We start from the raw sequence: 24,055 nt of genomic DNA on the forward strand, positions 1-24,055 counted from the left end.
GGTGACTGCACTGTACTGTCACAGTGAGAAATCCACTTTCCTTGTATGAGTAATATGCTATAGTGAATAGATGAATCATTAGATATATGTAATATTTGGTTTGCAAGATATAAATTCTACAATTTTGGATTAAATTAAAGTAGTTTGACTTTCTCGATTAGATTTCGTCAGTGTTTATGGCATTATGAATTTATGATCATGTGTATTGAAAATAAATACTGTTGTAATTCTGATTGAAATCAATTTTCTATAGGTGTTCCGCCACCTGATTATTTGCCTCCTCCTGTCCCCACTAGAGCGTTAAAAACTGTTTCTTTCCCATCACTTCAAGTTCCAGATAGAGTTTTGCTTCCCCAGAAATTGCCAGTTGTCAGACCTCCAGTACCAGTTCGAACCACACTTCGTAGATCCCCTTCTGCTCCTGGCAGTGTAGCATCAGGACTTGTTTCTACCAGTAGGAACATAGCTTTGAATCCAGTAGTCAGTAGTAGTTCTACAGTTTCCGTAGAGAAAGAAACTCCGCTTGCAAGCCCTACAATTTCTTCACCTACCAACAAAGAAAAGTACTACTCCAAGAAAAAAACTCGTGTCAGTGGGAAACTTGAATCATTACCTGATCCTCTACAGGTACCATCACGAACTTTGCAAAATCCAAATGACAATCTTGATAAGAAATCTGACAACTTGATGTCCAAAAAAGACTCTTCAGCATCGGTGGCTCGTGTTCCTCCGGCTGTATTTAGTAAGGACAAATCGCGATATTCCCCGTTTCCTGACTTTTACAGCTCCTCCATTTTTCTCGATTCAAATCCTGAATATTGGCCTGTGTACTCGACACCTATTTCTATTAAAACCTCAACCTGTAGCACACCAACAGTAGGTGAATTAAAAGTGAAACCTCTACTACCATTGCTGTCTGAACAAGCCTTGAATTGTCAAGGTGACAAAGCTTCTTTATGTACGAACAGTGCAACAGGTAAACATGTATTAGTGTTGAGTGACTGGCCTCTTGGCACTGAATCATTAGTATAGTGGTTACATTTACCTGAAAACATGTTTAAACTAAGAAATTTGAAGAATTAAAGTTTCTGTGAATGGCTTAAATGGAATAATAAAGTACACTACCGATATTTTTTTCCTTTAATTTAGCCCAGAACATAAAGAAAGGGTGCTAATTAATTACATTATTTTAGATATATCCAACCAAACCTTATATCAGATATCGTGACTTATAAACATTCAATAAGAGCATTAAACTGATTCTGGACAGTCACTTTACAGTTACTGTTCCAGTTAGACTTGTCCTTGGACTGAGTCATTATTTGCAAGGCCATAGTGCCAGTTGAAGTGTCAACTGGATCAATAGTTTCATAGTTTTGGAGTTGTCTAGCTTTTCAATTGACTAGTGAGCTAGAATAAAATATGTAATCTTAAGAAAAGGTTTTTAATAGTATCACAAATTTAACATGTTTATAAGAAAGTGATGAAAATACCTGTAGATGTTACCTGACATACGTGTGTCGTAAGTGATGGGAGTTAAACAATCGTCATTGGTGTAATAAGTTGTTTAGGCCCTAATTAGATATACAGATTTCAATGAAGGAGCTCTTCTTATTGAGTTAAGGAAATACACTATTTATGTTATGTTTGTAATAAATTTTAATTCTTTTATAATGGTTCTAAGTCATAAAGTAACACAATAGTATTAATACAAAACGCATGGTATTTAATAATAACCGGTGACGAATTCAAGGTATTTTGTATAATAATAAAATACACTCAACTGAGGTTTTTAAATACATATTACTTTTATAATATGAATACTGCCACTAGTCTACATTTGATTATAATTAAATGTCTTGTCACATAAATAATTTAATTTATGTGCTTAGAACAGGTTGAAGTAAGTATGAAACACCCATGTGCTATCTTAACTAAAGTTACAATAGTGGGTTAGTTTTCACTTGATTTACTTGAATGATATCGGATTGAATTTTAATATAATTTTTTTCATTTGTTATTTTTGTAAAATATTCATAAAATGCTTTTGTTTTGAGTTCTTTTAAGTAAAAAAATTAAATAGCTACCCTCTTGAAATTACAACTATTATTTGTTACCATATATTCTACATTTGCAATTACGAGTATATCAAATGGCCACGTCTTGAAATGGATAGATATAAACTCTCCATTATAAATGTTGTTAACACACATTATGAATATTAACATTCATGCGCCATTTGGTTGAAGTATGTGTAAGGATTTGAAAGAAAAATACATTTAAATTTGAAAAATATTTACATGCATATAGATAGAATACCAAAAACATAAAAATCCAGCTATAATTAGAAACAATTGAACTACAACCACAGGAACGATCTCCTAAATATCCGACATGGGTTCTGGGACACTCTGTATATCAAATCATGGCAATTTTTCTTACCCTCTGGCAGGTGTTGGTTCAGTTTTGCCGTAATTGCATCTATGGCTCACTAACAGATGAAGGTAGACAGTGCACAAATGCAGGACATCGACCGTAGCGCTGCAGCAGTGGAATTTCAAAACGGTACTTACTTTAAAAACATGTATCATGCATAGTTTCAAATCAAACATAATCCGTATAATCAGTATCATCTCATTTGTAATTACTTCTTGAATGGATATGTGAATGACAATTTTAACATTTTCAATGATAACTTTCTGGACCATTGTTAAAAAAACACTATTCTATTGAACCATTGCTGTTATGTGAAGGAGTTTCTGTGTCCGTGCAAAGTGAATGTCATTAGAATATGTCTGTTTTGAAAATATAAATCATTAGTAAATATATGAAAATGTAGGTTGACATTCTGTCGACATTAGTAACTAAACAGTTTTATTCAGTAGAGTACTGTATTTTAGTAACCTATCCCTAGATGTTTGGTCCTTGTAGTGTAGTGTAGTGCAACTGTAGTTTATGTGTAGGAGGAACCCTGGGTGCCTACACCCCTCGTAAGATGGGGACAGGAGAATGGCAGCTAGGTGTGACACCTCTACAGCAGCCCTCCACCAGTCCTGCGCCCTTACAGCCCCCACCACAGGACCACCTCAAGCCAGCCCCGCCAGAGTCTACGGTGGTGTGGAGTGAGGACACCGCCTCCGATCTCCTCTTCTAGTTTATCCCGAACATTTCCTCAACTGATTATTCCTGTATGTATTTTAAGAAATATTTAAGAGGAAGCTGTACATTCTGTGTAGAAAGTTCACATTGTTTATTTATTTATATGTTTAGGCTCTCAAATTTATTTGTTTTCACTCTAATTCTTCCAACTGTTGATTTACATTTATGTGTTTGTGACATGGTTCATATAAGTTAATGAACCGTTAAACTTGTCATCCATTAATTCATTAAATTTCTGTGTTATTTGCTATCACACATTCTTTATTCAAAAATATCAATAATATAACAGATCAAAGTAAATTAGAATTTTCCAAAGTGTGTTAAAATTGGATTATATTAAACTATTTATGTGATTGTGATATTTATGTACTGTATTTATGTATGCGCTCATATTATTATATTGCTTTTATTGCTTATTCATATGTATAACATTTTGTTATAACTGGATATTGAATACTACTTCTAAGCAATCATTTTTCATAATGTATAGTATTAACGCTCAATTAATTGTAGCTCACTCCTACAGGGGCAATTCTGTATTTCTGGTTCTAGTTAAGAATATGAGTAAAAGATTTACTTGATTTACTTAAGAATATGAGTAAAAGTAACAATATTAATGTAGAATAAAATCATATTTGGTGTGTCTTAATGAAATTAATTGGTGTGGGCTATTTCTATTCCAATTCCTCTTAAAAAAATTTACCTTCTATTTTATGATATGTTAAATTCAATGAAAACTTAATTGGTTATTTTAAGGATGGTGTTACTCAAGGTTTACATTAATCTTTGAGAAACAGGTGCAAATAAAACTTGTGTTCCTATCTCCATAGTGAGAAGCTCAAAAAAGTTGATTTTTATTTTTATCAGCCTATTGTCTTGCCAGGTGTTTTTTTAGAACAATGTATTGTATGATTATAGGATTATTTACGTTAATAGTTTATAAAACATTCCTAGTCCTAAACTTGAACTATATAGTAGATTTTCAATTAGTTAAATGTTGAGTGATGTGTTGCATTTAATACGCTCATAAGCTATGCATGTCAGTTTTGTATGTTATATAGTGAATATTCAATATTTATAAACAATTAATTGCTGCATCTTGTACTGCTTTTATTTGCTGTAAAGAACTTAACTGTACAATAAATTAAGTCTGATAGTAGACTGATAAGAATGTTCTGCTGTATAAGACATAGTTAAAAAAAAAACTATTTCTTGCATAAAACAAAAACTTAAATGACCAAGACAATATGAAACTGTAATTACCTGAGAAAAATAAATTACAAACATTATTACTAATATAATAATTCAAATTCTCTATTATATACTTTGTAATACTAAAAGGTCTGGAAGGTCTATAATAGAAGATTCTTTTTTACAACCTATTGTTCAAGTGAATATAAGTGGATGGAACATGATAATCTGTATTTTTGTAATTTGTTGTGTCTTATATATAAATAAGTGTCAGAGTTGCAATCAAATTGAAAATTTTATTGAATTTTAAACCGATTTTCCCAAAAGTATATTTCTATACTTAAACTTCGTACCCATATTGAAATGTTATTAAAGATTTAACCCTTTCCCATCCTGTGTCAGACGTTCTCAGACATCATGTAGTGGAATCTATCATTCCACTGAGCTCTTCTGACGTAACGATGTCACCATCTATACTGTTATATCCGAGTGTCTATGTAATTGATAAATGTCCCGATAGATCATGGGAGCATTCATTTCACTTGAATTTCCAAAATTATGATTCTAAATCAGCTGTTTGTGTTATATTTTTATTTCAATATACTGATGTTAGTTAGATTGTAAAGTTGTTTACATCAACAAATATTCCTTCATCTAAGCCTCATTTTAGAACCAACATGAAATGGCCTATGACATATCACAAATCTTTCAAAAGTAAATTTTTTTATCAGATGTTTAATATTCATTGATTTCTACAGTTACAAGAATGAACAACTGTACATAAACAATTGATGAAGAAAAATGAACAACTGATGTATATTTGTTCATCAGTTATGCTCCCTTCAACTTTACTTTAACCACTGAATTGATGTGACTTCTTTTCATATTCAGTTTTTATCTTATGTTTCATTAACACTGTCTTAAAACATAGTTACAGTTATAATAAAATTCTGGAGTTCTGTACTCTTCTACAAAAGTATATTTACATCATGATAAGCAATTTATAAAGTGTAGTTTTTCATTTTCATGAAAATAAATTATAAACCTTCAAAAGGTCCTTCATGAGAAAATTTTTCTTTTTTGGCAGGCAATTTTTGTCAGAAAAATAGTTAACACATTAAATAAAATTTTTGACTCTTATATTGTTTTAATACACGGGATTGGTTTAGCTTTGAATTTGATCGAAAGAGGGCCGGTAACATGCTTGGGTACAATAGAGACAACACTTGACTCGTACATTTCCTCCCCACTCCTTATTGGTGAAACCACTCTAAGTGACTTCACTTGCCGCTCATGTATGCCCACTGCCCAGTCTGTTTCTTTCTTTGGACTCTGAACCACTCCTACTGGTCCGTTCCTCTCACTTTACACTGAGTAACTTCATGACTTTATGATACATATGATTGATTTAATTTTGCCTTTTATAATTAATCCATCAGATGTTTTTTTGTTTATGTTTTAAAAATGTGGTTCTGAAAATACAATTCAATGTTATGGCAGATTACAGTTTATTTCTTATTTTTATAAGTTTAGTAATTTAACAGTGGCGACGAGGTAAAAAGAAGGAGAAATGACTAAAGAAGAAGAAGAGTTACAAAAACTAAAAAAATCTCGATCTATTATTAAGGGCCAATTTTCAAAGGGCAAAAGACTTGCTGAAGGTAACCCTACATTAACCGAACTAAATATAAAAATCAAGGCTGTGACTGAATACTGGGAACGTTACAAGCAGGTTCAGAATGGCATTGATTGTTTGACAGATGAAAACTATTTAGAACATGAAATAGAATACAGATGTAATGTGGAGGATGAGTATTTAAACCTTACAACAAAATTACAAGAAATGGTACACAATCTCAAAGACACAAACATTACATCTACTTCATCTCCAAGTGAAGCTGTTTGTACGGTTTCAAACTACACTTCAGGGAGTATAAATTTCAATCCCTACCACCCTGATGAAACCATTTCAAATTTTGTGAGAAGATTAGAAGTGTTTTTACAACTAAAGAATCAAAGAGCTGATGATAAAACTAAAGTTTACACATTGCTACATGCTCTCACTCCCCAACTGCACCAACAACTGTACGATATTTGTGCTCCCAACGACCCGTTAGATAAAGATTACGACGAGTTAGTACAGCTTCTTAAGGATTTTATCGACCCGCAACCAAGCCAGTGGGCCTTGCAGCATAAATTTATTTCACGGACTCAACAAGAACATGAATCAGTTAGTGAGTTCTCGGTGGCTCTCAAGAAGATGACAATTAACTGTAACTTCAATTGTGGTTGCGGTAAATCAGTTGCAGACTTATTTCTCAAGTTACAGTTTATTCGTGGATTGAAAGACATAGATATTCGGACTAAATTACTCCAAGACCGCGAGAAACACACCTATCAGGACATTGTGAACATAGCTTCGGCTATAGAGCTTGCCAAAGCAGAAAGTATGACTGTTAGCCGAACACGTACTGAACACATTGAATTAAATCAGGTTCAGCAAAGACATTCAAATGAAGAAAACACATCTAAGAGAGTCTCACCTCGGCCAAAACCTCTACTTAGTCCACGTTCAACAAATTCAGCTATTGAAAAGCTCAAAGGAAAATGCTATCGTTGTGGTTCACCCTCCCATCGTGCTAATAGCTGCAGATTCATAGATGCAACTTGTCGAAAATGTGGAAAAGTTGGACACATAGCTAGTGTTTGTTTGCAAAGTAAATCTCAATTACAAATGAAACCTGGACAACATCAAACTGAAAACAAAAGTGACTTGAATAGTGAGAATGAATATGAGATTAATGTAATTAGTGACAGAAATAATGACAAATGTATGGTTAACATCAACATCGAAGGCAGGACATTACCCATGGAATTAGACACTGGTGCAGCTCTTAGTACAATGTCTTACAACGAGTTTAAAAAGCTTGCCATCCCACAGAAAATATTTTCTACTAACATTGAACTTCGAACTTATACAGGAGAAACCATAAAACCGAAAGGAGTAACATTTGTTAAATGCACGTACAAGACTCAGAAGTTTGTTGGAAAACTTTACCTAATTGATCAAAACGTTGACGCCATATTCGGAAGGGACTGGTTGAGAGAAGTTAAATTAGATTGGGGTGAGATTAAAAGTCTTACAACGAGTCAGACTTCAAATCTAGGAAGCTTGTTAAGTGAATTTAGTGACTTATTTGATGGAAAAATTGGTGTTATACCTGAATATCTGGGACATTTTAGACTTACTGATGGTGCGACGCCAATATTTGTAAAACCAAGACAAGTACCGTTTTCCCTAAGAAGTAAAGTAGAAAATGAACTTACGAGACTAGAAGAATGTGGAATCATAACAAAAGTAGATCATTCAGACTGGGGAACACCCATCGTACCTGTTGTCAAGCCGAACGGTCAAACACGGATTTGTGCTGACTATAAAGTGACTTTAAACAAAGTGATCAAAGACGAAAACCATCCATTACCCAGGATTGAAGAAATCTTCTCTCAAATGAACGGAGGAAAATTATTTTGTACCTTGGATATTTCTAATGCTTACCTCCACATGAAAATGGACGAAGAAAGTGCAAACATGCAGACACTCAGCACCCATAAAGGTATGTACAAAGTAAATCGTTTGATGTTTGGGGTGAAGGTAGCACCATCTCTCTGGCAACAATTCATGGACAAAACCTTGCAGGGACTTTCTGGTGTACAATGTTTCTTTGACGATATTATCGTTCAGGGTAAAACAGCTGAAGAATTATTGGCTAGATTACGTAAAGTTCTAGAACGATTAAGAAACAATAACTTAAAGATGAACCGAGATAAATGCAAGTTTTTTCAAACGAGTATCCAATATCTTGGGCATGTCATTGATGCTCAAGGACTTCACAAAACCAAAGACAAAGTCTTGTCTATCATGAACAGCAAAAGACCGGAAAACATAAGTGAACTTAGAACATTTCTCGGTCTGGCAAACTATTACAACAAGTTCATCAAAGATTTAGCAACAATCCTCCACCCACTCAATAATTTACTGAAGAAAGGCAACCGTTATGTGTGGACTTCAAAATGTGAAGAAAGCTTTCAGAAGGTTAAGTCGGAAATAACCAGTAACAATGTACTTGTCCACTACAATCCAGAACTCCCATTAGTGCTTGCAACCGATGCGTCTCCAGTGGGCCTTGGAGCCTGTCTTTCACGTCGATACAGCGATGGAAGTGAGAGGCCAATTAGTTTTGCCTCACGCACTTTGACCAAATGTGAACAAAAATATAGTCAAATTGATAAGGAAGCAACAGGTATTTACTGGGGACTCAAGAAATTTTTCCCTTACTGCTACGGGCGAAAGTTCATTTTAGTGACTGACCATAAACCGTTAGTGTCAATATTCAGTCCCACCAAAACCCTTCCAACAATATCTGCTACAAGACTATTCAATTATGCACACTTTTTATCAGGTTTTGACTACTCAATTGAATATAGAAGAACCTCTGACCATGCCAACGTTGACTTTTTGTCTCGCTTTCCTACTGAACATAGCACTACAAACTTTGTGGACGATTGCAGCCTTTTTCAACTTAATCAACTTGATTCATTGCAGATTGACAGTATGCTTATATCCAGAACAACTGCTCAAGATAAATATTTACAACCAGTACTACATGCCCTTGAAACAGGAGAGACGGTCGAACCTTTTGGTTTCCACGACAACGAACTAACACTACAAAATGGTTGCATATTCAAGGGCTACAGGATAATGATTCCAGAAGCTTTACAACACTCAGTGTTAAATGAACTACATGTTGGACATCTAGGCATGGAGAAGATGAAAATCCTTGCTAGAAGTTTTTGCACGTGGAAAAGTATTGACAGAGATATTGAGCAAATGGTACGTACATGTAAACAATGTCGACTAAAACAAAATCAACCTGCAAAAGGACCGAATCATCCATGGCTGACCCCTCAAGGACCATGGGAGAGATTACACATAGATTTTGCTGGCCCGATACAAGGTCAGTGGTATTTCATTGTTGTGGACGCCTTTACCAAGTGGGTTGAAGTAATCCCTACTAAAAACACGTCAGCAGAATGGTGTATGAAAGAGCTAAGAAAAATGTTTTCTACATTCGGCCTTCCTTTGGTCTTAGTTTCAGACAATGGAAGCCAATTTACATCTACAATATTTCGCCAGTTCTTATCTGCTAATGGTGTTGTACACAAAACTACAGCTCCCTACCATCCTTCGTCTAATGGACAAGCTGAGCGTTATGTCCAAACAGTAAAAAAATCACTGAGGGCAATGGAAGATGAGGGGGGAAAGATTGAACTAAAATTATATAGGCTTTTGATGCAACTTCGACAATCTCCAAACACAACTGGCTCAAACTCATACAACTTAATGTTTGGAAGAAGTGTTCGAACTCACTTGAGCCTATTACTACCAGATAGCAAAAATGCACAAGAAGTTACACGAATCGTACGCAGACAATTTCAGGTGGGAGACAGAGTACAGGCTCGAGATTACACCAACTCAAGATACAAGTGGAGTTTTGGAACAATTATGGAAAAAGAAAGTTCGCTACTGTACAAAGTTAAAATGGACGATGGAAGTGTTTGGAGGAGGCATGTTGACCAGCTATTGAAATGTGAAGTTTAGGGGGGGAGAATTGATACATATGATTGATTTAATTTTGCCTTTTATAATTAATCCATCAGATGTTTTTTTGTTTATGTTTTAAAAATGTGGTTCTGAAAATACAATTCAATGTTATGGCAGATTACAGTTTATTTCTTATTTTTATAAGTTTAGTAATTTAACACTTTACAATAGTAAATTGATACAGACATGCCAAGGAAAAGAAAAACTACAAGTTAAAGTGAGATAACATTTAGATTTTTAGAGTTAAAATGTTGTCTTTTGAATTTAATATTTGTGAAAAGTATTCATATAAGAATAAAGTGAAGAAATGTTTTAAACTGCCTTAGCCACAGGATATTTCAGTGGCAGTTCCACAACGTATAGGCAGAATAATAAAAAAACATTTACTTCCATTATTTTGAGTTATTGTCTCTCAATGAATATCAAAACCAGATTGAATCATAGATGGACTTCGAAAATTAAAATGTTTAAACGTTATAGTAATTATTTGATTATAACCCATTAATTTGTAGATCTTTGGGCAGATTATTAGTAAAATAGAACTTGATCCAAAATATAACTCATTTGCCTCTCAGTTACAGGGGCTTAGAAATACTTTAGAGTATGACTTTGGGTTTTTGATGTTACAGTATACGCATTTGAATGTGAGACTTGGCTGCACTCAATATGTTAGGTTGAATTGAAAATCTAGAACATATAGTTTATTCGAATAAAACAGTCAAATATTTTATTCCACTCAAAAAATTCCATTCATATAAATGTAATAAAATATAACAATCCTAAAAGTCTTTGTTTAAAGTTTGTAATTGATGGAGGGTTTGACAGGATAACAGGATTTTAGGATTTTGGACATTTGTTATCGTTATATGTTACAAAAGGTATAAAACAATGTTTCAAGCATTGGAATCTATCCTCTTCATTGGAGGAGGTATTAGTACAAAAATAAAGAATAGAAAGAAAGAAAGAAAACGGTTCAAACATACCCAAAAAGCTGCTTGGACACTAGTCCAGGCGCTGTCTCTGCAGAGAATGCAAGTCCCAAGTACGAGAAATACATTCACAAATTACAGCAGCACGGATGAAAGTGGGATACTAACAAGAATGTTGATGTCGGTTCTTCCTTTGGCACCGCGTCTTGTCACCTGAAACAATAGGACAGGAAGGTGAGGGTCAGGAAGAGGAAGAGGTAAAGGCAAGCCGCTTCCGGCCCTATGTTTTGGTCCTACAACTTAATGTCATAGTGTTTGTACAAATTTTGTTGGTTGAGGTTTTTCTAATTGGTATAATCTTTTCAAGTTTTCTAGTTAGTTCTTTTTTTCAATATTAGTACCCAGAGTGGTCTAATCTCAACCGAAGGTTGATTTGCTAATTTTATATATGAAGCCTCAATAAGTTTTTGTTTAAAGAAATTCTTGCTATGTATTGTTAGCTTCACCCCATTTCATTTGATGATTTTCAGACCAGCATTGTTGAGCAACTGTATACTTCCACTAGTCCTTTTTATGTTTTTTCTTTGTGTTCTATAACTCTCACATTTAGTCATCTTTTTGTCTCGCCCATGTATTCCCTATTACAAGAACATGTTTTACAGTAAACAGTTTTTTGGGTCCTGTATGAAATGTTTTGGTTTGGTTTTTACAAGACTTTGTCTAAGAGTGTTTTGTGTTCTAACCGCGGTTCTAATATTATATTTTCTGTCTACTCTTTTCTTCGATAATCGTGGCACATAAGGGATCAAAATGTACGTAAATTTTTCTTTGTTATAATTCTCTAACTCTTGCATTTTTCTATTGTTTCTTTTGCATTAATGTATAACAGACCGAGTTAATTTTTAACCCATCTTTGTCTGAACACAAACTCTTTGCTTTGTCAAACAATGAGTATGCTACTCCATTGACTGATTTTTTTATAGTTTGATTAAAATTTTAAATACTGGCTGGTGTGTTTTTTTTACAATAAAGTATTGTCTTAAGGACGCCCCACACACACATCCAGAAAGGTGAGTTTGTTTTGTTCTTCTACCTCCATAGTGAGGTGAATGGAATTGCTATCAAGTCGTTTCTTCTCTTGCCAGAATCAACAATGTGACTGTTTGTTGGGTTCCTGGTCATAAGGGGATCCCTGGGAATGAAAGAGCTAATGACCTGGCCAACTGGGGCTCAGCGTCAATTATGCCAGGCCCTCAATCTCAAAGGTGTTAATCCTTTGGAGTTGTCTCTAGTTGGGTTTGTGCTGAACATGAGAGAAGGTGGAGATTGCATCCGGGCATGAGAATGAGCAGAATGATAGTACAATCGCCTTCCTTCAGAGTGGTGTCTGACCTTCTCTCACTAAGTAGATCAATGTCTTCTCGGGTTATAGGTCTGATCACGGGACATGGTCACTTGAGGAAGTATCTTCACAGAGTCGACATCGTTCAGGAGGATCCGCTCTGTAGAATGTGTGATGAGAAGGATGAAACTGCCGAGCACTTGCTCTTTAATTGTCCTACAATAGCAAGTGAGTGGTATGCCATTTTTGGTAGTCAGGAGGACCTGATAGGTTGTTTTTGGCAGTTTGTGGAACTGCTGAAATCATAGATTGGTGTAGGCCTCATGGTGTGCTTCCGGGGTGCGTAAAAGGCCCTTGAGGCTAAAGTGCATGGCAGTAGGCCACCCCATATAAGAAGAAGAATGCGAATGGAGGGAGAAATTCTGTTAATGTGGGACTAAAACTTGTTAAGTTCAGTATCTCCATGAAGGAAACTGACAAAAGTGTCATACACGTTGATGGGAATTTTTGTTCTCCGTTTTAATGTTTGACCTTTTAACCGAAATTCAATGATTTTAGTTTTCTGAAATCCTGTTATCCTGTCAATGCTAAAAAATGAAGAAAATGAAAAACCCGTTCAGAACTGCTCTGCCAATACCAATTATTAAGTCCTTCACAAGCCACGCTAGTTACCTGCCGCTGCACATCTAAACTCTGATTAAACATGGGGCTAAAGTTTAAAACTGTGTTATAAATAAGAACTGGTCTGAAATCCATGTTTCACTCCAGAAACTGGGATAATCTATATTGAATATAAATTATAAACAGTTAATATTACCAGATAATCATGTTTTTAACAATTCACTAATATTGAGACACTATAATCTATAGATTCGATATGAATTTCATTTTATAATAAAATGTTAAACTTAAACCTTGTGTTAAAAGGAGAGCCTCATATGTATGGCCAGCAGCTTAGTAGTCTTACCTCTTATAGGTCTATAAAAGGTAAAAATTAAATTTATACTTTGTGAAATGTCAGTATATGAATTGATTTTTTTTTAAAGGGCGTAAGTCACCAAATAAATATTTTATGAAAACTACAAAAAATCTGTTTAAACTAAAATATAAAATTAAATATTTGTTTTAAAATGCTTAACACATGGAGGAAAACAAATTTGATCAAGGTTTTAAATTTTCAATTCTTTATTGTAATAGATTATTGCGTAACTAGTTTGTGAAAACATCACCTTTTTAATAAAGTCTCATTTTTATGTTACAAAATAAACACAAATTCATGAGAAATTAATATTTATTAAATGATTAAGTAAACAGTATTGAAAAATAAAAAGGTGTGTTGTAAAACAGTATTGATAAAATCATTAATAGGCCCTGAAACAAATACATCAACTTTTACAAGTAATCACTTGTCTCTTTCAGTTCAAATTCGCTAGTTATTATCAGCTGATGCGTTTACAGGTAGGTCAGTCACATATTTCATTGAAAAATTCTTTATATTTCTCTATAGTATATCTTATATAGTCTTTCTATTTTCTGAGGTTCTGGTAGTTTTTAGTAGTGCCCGATCTTGGTAAGCCTGTTCCGAAGGTGGGCAATGAAATTCAGATGTTTTTGATAGTAAAAATGTTTAGTGAACAATACCATTTATTGTAGGGTATGCTTTAACACAACCTTTATTGTCAAGACTCATATAGAAACATGAAGAGAGTACTAATTTGAAAGTAAATTTTGTTTTTTTTTTTTAGGGTATTTTTACGTTTGGATTCTTGTGAAATACAAGATATTTTGTAAAACCTGTTTTGCCAATTCTTAAAATCCAAGACAGTATCAGGTGACATAATTTTATGAACAGTAAACTTGTTCATACATGATGATGCACTTTGCAAAATTATCTAAGTCATTTCGTGATCTGTAAAATCACGATCATGTTTCTTAAGGGCCTTTGAAATGATACCGAAATCCCTACCACAGGGTATGAAACTATGCCCATGCACAGGGAAATATTGTGCAACATTCTGGAAATGACCTGAATCTGTCAGATATGGGCAGAACCTGAACAACACTTGGTTTTTGTTTTGGCCTTAGCAGTTATCGCAAAACAGGCAAAGTGTATTGGCTGAGTACTGATTTAAGGAAAGAACACACTTCATTTGGGCCTTTCCGTGTTACTCCCTCGTGGTATAGGAATGTTGTGTCATTACTCTTTAGATTGTGGATTCCAAAACAATTAACAGACAACTGCCTCATATAGTACAACTCATATAGTACAGGAAGTTTGAGAATTGATACAGTTTTCATATAGTTGAAAGCTAAGGGCAAGACATGTTCATCATTTTTACCTTCTTTTGACTGACCATGTTGCAATGAACTGTAAAACTTCTTGCTTCTGCTCTTAAGTACAAGCAGTTCTGCCATTGCTGCTCTTTTCGCAACATTGTGAAGACTAGGAGACTTAATTTTCATGTTAAGTTGCTCACATGTGCTGCAGACATCGACTTGAGGACATTCAAATGGATAATTGAAATTGTATAGTATTGTTTTAAATTTAATTTGAATATTATCTTACCTACAGTAAAATCTATTTTCTTAACAACTTCTTTGCCGCTATGGCTCACATAGGACTGACTTTTAATTAGAGCCTCTTTCACAACATTAACTTTATAAAGATGTAGATTTTGACCTTACCTTTTCCTAGAACTCCCAATAACAATATTTTCACTAATTTTCTAAGACAAACTCAAATTTAGCAAACATTAAAACTTGCAATGTCAGTTGATGTTTCAATTTTTTTTTTAAAGAGCGTAAGTCCTGTAACCAAGCAGCTGTTTCCGCAGAGGTAGCTGACTTATGCCCATTATAAAAATATTCTTGATGACGTACACTCTTTTAAAATAAATCAAATAACAAACTCCATATTTGCTACCATAAGGAATAATGTTCAAAACGCCCTTTTGAAGAAATTCCGTGTACTTGGTTGCATAGACTCAGAAAAAATATTAAAGTGAATACGGTCAAAATTATGACTTACACCCTTTAAAAAACCGATTCATATCTGTATAATGAGTAAACTGTTAATACAAATAAATAAATTGGTATATTTATCTTCTTGATAAAACTTTCTGCTTTTGCTACAATAGCTGTGTCATCTGCATAGATGAACATGATGCTTACTATCAGATCAAAAAGTTTAAACACCATCAAGATCAGCAGAAACGTTGTCCTCAGCAATCTGACCATTTATTAGAGCAGGCACCAGACATGGTAAATTAACAAAACTGCTCAATTAAATTGGTGTTAAAAATTAAAAGTTTTAAATAGAGGTATACAAAACTACACAGCCAAGATATCTAGATAACAATATAACTACTACGCTCCAGAATATGATAAATGCAGAATTTTTTAATGTTCGCTCAAGAATAACAGTTAAGGTGGTAATTTAGCAACAATTTGTCATACAATTCTAAAATTACACACACAAGTTTAAGAGAGTTTTCAGAGCAGCAGTTTGGTTGAAAAGCACCAAAAATCTGTACCTATTTTAGTTGTTATAGTCATAAAAATTTTATGTTATTGTTGTAAAATATTTGCTTTATTGGTATAAACCACAGTAATTTCATATGTTCCCTGGGTATGAAAACTATGCAAGGGTAACTCTCCAATCTGCTCACAAGATTCATTATTAAAGTTCTCTTTTAGTTCATCCAATTAAGCTTTGCTTCCTTTGTATGCTTGTATAAGTTTTGCCTTATGACTATAAGTTTCAGTGGTGGTTTCAGGCGTAGGAACGCCTGAGGCTGAGATAACTCTCTATAACTGTATGGTTCCTCAGACCACCAGTATACAGGATCTATTGTATCCTTGTACACTCTAAGTTTTGCCTTATGAATTTGAATGTTTCAGTGGTGGTCTCTTCACATATCTCTCGAGTTAGTGGTTTCAGGCTTAGGAACATCTGAGACTGAGATAACTCTCTATAGCTGTATGGTTCCTCAGACAACCAGTATACAGGATCTATTGTATCTTGGACAGTTTTTGGCATTAAAATATTGCAAATCTGCCTTATAAAGTCTCGTCTCCTAGACTCTTATCACTATAGATACCCTTCATTCTCAGACCATCGTCTTTCCATTGACAATAAATAACACTAGACTGTCTTCAACTGGAAGAGACAATCCACCCCCAAAGCGGATAAACAAGAAATAGTACTCGATTTCTTGTGAGATTGAAGTGATACACTGATAGTTCGAGCACATTCAGCTCTGTGGTAATGAAGATGGGAGGAAGAAAGGGTCTGCCATCGTCTGAAGATGGTCAGTATGTAATATCTACTCTATATTCATTCCTCAAATGGTTGCTGTAAATTATAATCTGTTGTCACAGTTGTAGTAAAAGTGAAGTGAAGTTTCTAGTTGAAATGGACGGGTAACATTCCTGTATATCATACAAAAGATATACTTTCAATGAATAGAAAAATCAAGTCAAGATTTTTACTAATTTCTGTACAGGAATTTCACTAATCAATTTTCAAAGCATGTTTTGTTACTGTATGTATGTTCTTTATTTGTTCTACTTCTTTGCAATAAACTCATTAAATATGTTGGATACAATAATTTTATAAATGTTATAATCAGTTCCTTTGAATATTATGCAAAATATTAAATATCAATGTTACATTAATCTGTCATTGCAATGAAAAATTTTTTTATGGATCACTTATGCACTTAATGTTTGCAGTAACCATTACACTCAACCTATAACTTTATTAATCCCTTCATTTAATTTCATTGCTTTTGCATATTGGAAGGAACCCTATCATAACTATATGGGATAAGTTTAGTAACAGCTAAGTGTCTTAATATGCATGGATTTTCTTACTGTACAGACTTGCTAGACTGGCAAACTACTTGTGAAACGAAGTAAAAATTTCAATTGCCAACTTATTGAGAATAGCATTATAATGAGATGTCAAGTTCATAAATGTTTGTTTATAAAAAAATGAAATCATTTTATGTATAATAATTTTCTATTAAGAAAATTTTTAAAATTAGGATTATGTCTAAAATATATACATATTTTTATTCATTCTTAGTATTTGAAATTGAAGTAATTATTTCTGATAACATATGATGTGTACATTTTGAATCAAATATACATCAAACTGTACCTCATCAGCCCTTCTGATCCAGAGTTTTGCTATGTAAGGGTAGATTAGTATTCTTTGATATCCTTATTAATAACGGTTATCAATTTTTTGTAAGCCACATTCCAGGACCAATTTTAATGTTAATGACTAATGTATGTATATATATATATATATATATATATATATATATATATATATATATATATATATATACATACATATATGTTGTGTGTTGTAATTTTCTAAATTGTAAGTACAATGTTTAATGTGATATATCATATTTTATCAGTAGTTGGGCTAGGTGTGTGTTTTCTTACAGGTATTACAACTGTGGGTGCATTATGATAATGTGAATTAAAGTAGTTGTTCCTGAATTTGTTTGCTTTGTTACCGCCTGCAGGAACTGTGTTTCACTAGCAAACTCATCAAATTTTGATTCTTTTTCTACCAGATCAACAATTTATGTTAGTAATCTTCTGACCAGTAGCAGATTTGTCGGTAGGTCCACTAGGTCCAGACCTACAGGGCGCAGACCGAAAGAAAGCACAAACTTGGAGATTTTTGTAATGTGTAGCAGGCCCGTAGCTAGGCTGGGGCAACCGGGGCATTGCCCCGGGGCCCCCGGCCAGGGGGGCCCCCAAATGAAGGTGGAAAAATTGAAAATGAAATTAAAGTTTATGTTAAATTTATTGATTACTGTAGGGTCGTAGGGATATTTCATCGAATCATCAAAATGTCTTTATAAAAAAATATTTAAATAGCTTTTCAATATAAAATAATGGACAGATATTGTTCTCACAGAGCTTTCGTAACAAAAATAGACAGACTATCAATCAGCCTGTCAGTTGTTACGCAATTAAAGAAATGCAGTTTGCACTTTTAGTTCACCTTACTCCCCTATCCCCAACAGTAATAAACTCGTCCTGACGTCGACGTGACGTAGACGGCTCCGTCTGCCGACTGCCTCTGCCACAGCTGACTGACGTTTTGGCGTTCGTCCGTTACTCGTTTGTTACGGTGTTAAAGTGTTATACAATTTGTATTCTTATTCTTGTATTTGTTAAAATGAAAAGAAGCTATCAAAGTGGGGCAAAGAAAAGGCAAGACAAGAAGAAAAGAGAAGAGGATGCTTCAAAGTGTTCTTCCACCCTATCTGCTTGGTTATGTCCTACTACTAGTACTACTACAACTAAAAGTACTAATGTCACATCTACATCTAGTACTGAAACTAGACCAATAATTGGTGAGTGGTTTGAATTTAGATACGGTATTTAGGCCTAATTAATTAGCTTGGCCAATAACTATATAATTAATATCTTAAAATTTAACTATGTTAAAATTAACTGTGTTAAAATTTAACTAGAGTTTGGATGTTTGATTGAGTTTAGACCACTGTGTCTGACTCAGACTGCAATCTATTCTAATCTAATAAGCAATGTTTGTTTGTGAATTTATCACTAGTCATATATAGGCTACATATTACCTACTATTGTGTAGTGGTCATTTAATTTTTTATGTGATTTTTATGATTCCTTTGGTTTCTACTTCTTTCTGTGTAGGTATTTTATTTGTTTATACATGCACAGCAGCACAGCATGAATATCTATCATAGTAATTTTATATCTTTTTGTGATAATATGATGTAAAAAATGCACCACACTCGCTTGCACATTCATTATTTATGAGGCCATGTATCTACTCTTTTTATATTTTTTTATATATTTTATTATATCTTTACAATGTTATTAAAATTGGCTTTAAATTATATGTTATATGTAACTTAATGTTATTTTGACTTGCTATTTTTTATTGCAGCCTCAGTCCCAGGAAATGAGATTGAAGAGGAAGTTACAGCTCAAGATAACGCTGAAGAAAGTATTGATGAAGAAGTAACATGCCTAGGGCTAGGGCATCAACAAGAAAATTGTGCCAAACCTCCAACAAGTCCTACGTCAAGCAGTGAACTGATCGGCGTAAATGATCAAGTAAGTAGACATGCCAAGTACAGAATACTTATATTATATTTTTCAACATAACAACATATGCTGTTTTATTGCCCTAAACATGGAATCCCTACGATAAAATATTCCATGGTTACATGGAAGTAAACAGTATTACTTCCATGTAAACATGGAATTACAGTAAGTCCCTATTGTTATGATCATGTTTGTAAGAAAAAAATACTAATGCATTGCAATCTACTTACAGGTGGAATGTAGCCGGACGAATAAAATTAATGAAACTTGTTTAAACACCGGAGAACCCCATTTTCCAGACCAGATCATCGATCCAGAGGTGAAAAAACGAATTATTAAATTAGGACTAGGACCCTATCAACCAGTTGGCCCATTTCCATATGATGGAAAACAAGGTAGGTCCTTTTCAGACAATTATTTTACCCTGAAGTCAAAGTCTGGGCTCAAACTGAAAAGAACTTGGTTGTGCTATTCGTCCAAATTGGATTGTGTTTATTGCCAACCTTGCTGGTTGTTTCCCCAGAAAGGACCTGTAGGAGGATGGGATTCAGGATTAAGGGACTGGAAACATTTGTCTGATCGCATAAAGACACATGAGAATTCACAGCACCATGCTGATTCCTGCTTGGTTTATGAGCAATGGCGACGTCATGGCTCAATAGACGATGCACTAGAAAAAGGTTTGAAGGAGGAGCGGAATTTTTGGAGGAAAGTTTTGAAGAGGGTCTTAGATGTCTCCCTTATGTTGGCAACATGCAACCTTCCTTTTCGTGGAGACAGTTGGCATATCACTGATAGAAATAAAGGTAATTTTCTATCATTGATTGGATTGCTGTCAAAATATGACACTATCCTAGAAGATCTAATTACAAGGCCAAGTGGTACTGTTAATTATCTCAGTCCAACAATTCAGAATGAAATTATTTCTCTGATGGCTAGTGAAGTGCTTAGTGGAATTAAAGAAGAGCTTTTGAGTGCGCCTTTTTTCTCCATAATTTACGACACAACACAAGATGTAAGTAAAGTAGATCAGCTAAGCGAAGTTTTTCGCTATGTAAAGATTGACCATGACCAACTCGGAAAACCTTGTGAGTTGAGAATTTGTGAAACGTTTACATCTTTCACAGCAGTTACTGACCAAACCGCTTCGGGGCTAGAAGACGTCATCATAAAATCAATTTCAGAAAAAGGCCTTGACATAACAAAATGCAGAGGACAAGGATACGATGGTGTATCGGTCATGAGTGGTGTGTATAATGGAGTACAAAAGAGAATCCAAGAACTTGCACCCCATTCCTATTTCATTCACTGTGCCAGCCATAATTTGAATCTGGTTCTTAAAGATGCCGTTGAATGCAATCGAGAAATAGCACAATTTTTTGAGACGGTGCAAAATATTTACAGTTTTTTTGGCCACAGCATTGTTCGGTGGCAAGAACTAAAAGTCGTTTCTGGTTGTACAGAGAATCCGAAGGCTCCTGTTCCTAAAGACAAGGTAACATTAAAGACTTTAAACCCTACACGTTGGGCAGGGAGATATGAAGCTGTGTACGCTTTAAAGGAAAGGTTCGGTGATGTAATGAAAGCCTTAAATAAAATAATTTTGACAAGCAAAAAGCCAAAGGAAGGGAATGAAGCTGAGGGGCTCAAAAAAAGGTTAGAATCTTTTAGTTTTGTTTTGCTCTTGACTGTCCAGTGCAAAATATTAGGGGAAATAAACATTGCCTCAAAATCCTTGCAAACGGAATCTATTGATTTAATGACAGCGTACGATCTCCTAGGCAATGCTTTATTGAAAGTAACCGAACTTCGTTGGTCCTTTGAAGATGTCTGTAGTGAAGCAGAAGAAGTATGTTCAAAATGGGGGATTACGATTACCCATGAATTTATTGGCCAACGTGCAAGAAAGGTAAAAAAGCACTTTGATGAACTTTGTGAAGACCAAAGACTGACAGATCCTAAAAGCAATTTCAGAGTGACAATATTCTTCCCAATGGTTGATACTATAGTGTCACAAATTGACAACCGTTTTAAAGGCATGAAGCAAGTGATTGATGCCTATAAAATTGTTCACCCTTCTTTCCTGGCCTCATGTTCAGATGAAGAACTGCGTTGTGAAGCTGATAATTTTGTAAGCAGATTTTCAGATGATGTAACGCCATTGTTCAAAGCTCAGATTTGATCAGTAAGGAATGCTTTTCAATCCAAATTAAAGGATTTCAAAGAAGTAAAAGAAGTTGCAAATCTCCTACTCATTGAAAACAGTTCCCTAGCATCAACCTACCCGGATGTACTAACAGCATGCTTTATGTACCTCACAGTCCCTGTGACAGTAGCCAAAGCAGAGAGATCATTCTCAAAATTAAAACTCATCAAAAACTACCTGCGAAGCTCCATGTCCCAACAACGTCTCACTGATTTGGCTCTTTTGTCTATTGAAAATGACAGAGCCCGAAAAATAGATTTTGACCGAATTATTGATGTTTTTGCTAGTGTCAAGTCAAGAAGAAAGTCTTTTTAGTAAGTTCAGTTGCATTCTCACTATCAAACTAGTTGGGCAATTTTAAACTTGAGAATGAGTGGGTATTACCACCATTGATCATATATAATTAATGGTATTACCAGTATTACCATAAACACCATAAATAAATATACAATTTATTGTGTATTCAAAGGTATTACATAATTAATGATATTACTTGTATGTTTATCTACTAAACTACATTGCTTGGATGTAGGCCTAAGAAGAGACTAAAAAGTTTTAAGACATCAGCACTTATGTCTTTATTTATTTATTATCTATTGTGAATAAAATTTGAAAAAATAATTATGTTTTTCATTTTCCTTTCAGCACCAATAGAATAATAGAATACCAATCACAATGGTAAGCTGAAAAAATAATGGCTCTAAAAACCAAACTAATGGCACCAGGGCCAGGAGTCATACAAATTTGCATATAAAATCATAACCAGTTTATGACTTACCGTAGAAATTTGTAAACATAGTTTAAGCAAACAATTAAGTATTATAGATTTAATAAGAAAAAAAGGTAATAATAATAATAATAATAGGATAATAATAAAAAAATGCACATAAATTCTAAGCCTAAAGATCCAATTACTGTATGCTTATATCTATTAATTAAAAAAAGTGCGAAATATATAACAAAGGGGGGCCCCGAATGGACTTTCTGCCCCGGGGCCTCCAAGGGCCTAGCTACGGGCCTGATGTGTAGTAACTTGTGTTTGTATTGTTTTCTAACAATTTTCTAATTGTTTGGTTATTCATGTATTCTCTTTGAAATGTGTGAAATTTAATACAAATATTTTCCACAAATTTAATTTTTGTCAACTTTTGGCAGAAGAATTTTCATAAAACTCACAAACAAGTTTATCGGGGGAATGAATTCTTTTGGGCTGGGGGCCAAAAGAGTGATATCCATCACCAAGTATTTTATGACGTTTGCTTGTTTTCACTATTGCAATTTATTTAATGTGGTCTTTCATAGTTTGCCACAATTTTATTTCCTGTTTAAAGATAGAGATGTAAATGTTTAACAAATCATTGTTGTTGTAATGGTCATTTACCTATCTTTATATTAATGATGTGAAATTTAAAAGCAAGGTAAGGATTATAATCTACTTTACCTCATGTACAATATGTTAAATCACATTCAAAAAAATCAGTATTGTGGATAAAAATAAAATACAAGTATTCATTATTTGTAACTTTATATTTTTTGCAAAAAATATATGCAAAGATCTTTAACAAATTTTGTTGAAACACGCACACTGTAAAGGTGGTCCTTGCGTCCACGATTGCAAGAAGCTGTTGTGTTAATATATTGACCATTTCTCATAAGCATTTTGGACCAGCTATGTATGACAGGTTTAAAAGTTTGCTTGTTAAGAAGCCGTTTTGAAATATTTGTATTATTTACAATAACTGCATTTCATATGTTTGTGCAGCCGTGCATTTGATTGAATCAGACAGACATGACAAGCCGTTTGATTTCATGAATTAATTGATGATTTTGCCCAAAGGCAAGCTAGAAAAGATTCTTACTTGAGTAAGTACAAGGTCATTTTTTTAAATACAAGTTCTTCTAATCCTTCCCACGCTATATACGAATATATTAGAGTGGTAGACTGACCAAAACAGCAAATCTGATATTACGCATTGTGTCTTGCAAAGATATTTAGTTAACAAAAAATATGACAAGGAAATATTTTTAGCCGACCTACAATTGGTGGCAAGGGTATGGGAGCGCCCTGCTCTTCTGCCTTGCACGTCCTACAGAAACATAACTAAATAAATTTTGTGACCCAAAATCTGCCTAGGTCACAAGATGATAGAACTTATCTGCAAAACCTTAGATAAGAAAATGCTCTAATCAAATCATTTCTATTGTCTTATGGCAGTTACATGCAGTGACAAAGTCAAATGTCTCGTCAAAGAACTATTAAGTATTAACATAAATTAAAATAATTTTAAGAAGTGGCAATCACTAAATAACAAAGTAGAAATGAGATCCTGTGTGGTTCTGTAGACTAGCGTGGTTAAAATAGTAACTTTAAAACTTACATAAATATACCTAACATTATAAAATACTCAATATAAAACAGTAAAAAGAGCAATAATAGTCTCTAATAA

At 34.0% G+C, this 24,055-nt stretch overlaps 2 protein-coding genes across 3 annotated transcripts in view; both read left to right on the forward strand.

Moving 5' to 3' along the window:
* LOC124359496 (nucleoporin nup124) overlaps positions 1-4,637 on the forward strand; it is a 59,386-nt gene extending 54,749 nt beyond the window's left edge. Inside the window, 1 exon segment of the mRNA XM_046812267.1 lies at positions 2,964-4,637. Coding sequence (XP_046668223.1) covers positions 2,964-3,154 — 191 coding nt within the window. The 3' untranslated portion in view covers positions 3,155-4,637.
* A 12,977-nt stretch (positions 4,638-17,614) lies between these two features.
* Positions 17,615-21,956, forward strand: LOC124359497 (zinc finger MYM-type protein 1-like). 2 transcript variants are annotated; one of them, XM_046812268.1, is made up of 3 exons: positions 17,615-18,669; positions 19,242-19,411; positions 19,635-21,956. In XM_046812268.1, exons 1-3 carry the CDS (start codon positions 18,492-18,494, stop codon positions 21,582-21,584), a joined length of 2,298 nt encoding a protein of 765 aa, XP_046668224.1. In that variant the 5' UTR covers positions 17,615-18,491; the 3' UTR covers positions 21,585-21,956. The 2 variants fall into 2 exon arrangements, with proteins under 2 accessions (XP_046668224.1, XP_046668225.1); XM_046812269.1 differs by having other exon boundaries at positions 19,242-19,767.
* Positions 21,957-24,055: the final 2,099 nt, after the last annotated feature.

Source organism: Homalodisca vitripennis, chromosome 4 (assembly GCF_021130785.1).
Source record: "Homalodisca vitripennis isolate AUS2020 chromosome 4, UT_GWSS_2.1, whole genome shotgun sequence".
In the NCBI taxonomy this organism is placed as follows: Eukaryota; Metazoa; Arthropoda; class Insecta; order Hemiptera; family Cicadellidae; genus Homalodisca; species Homalodisca vitripennis.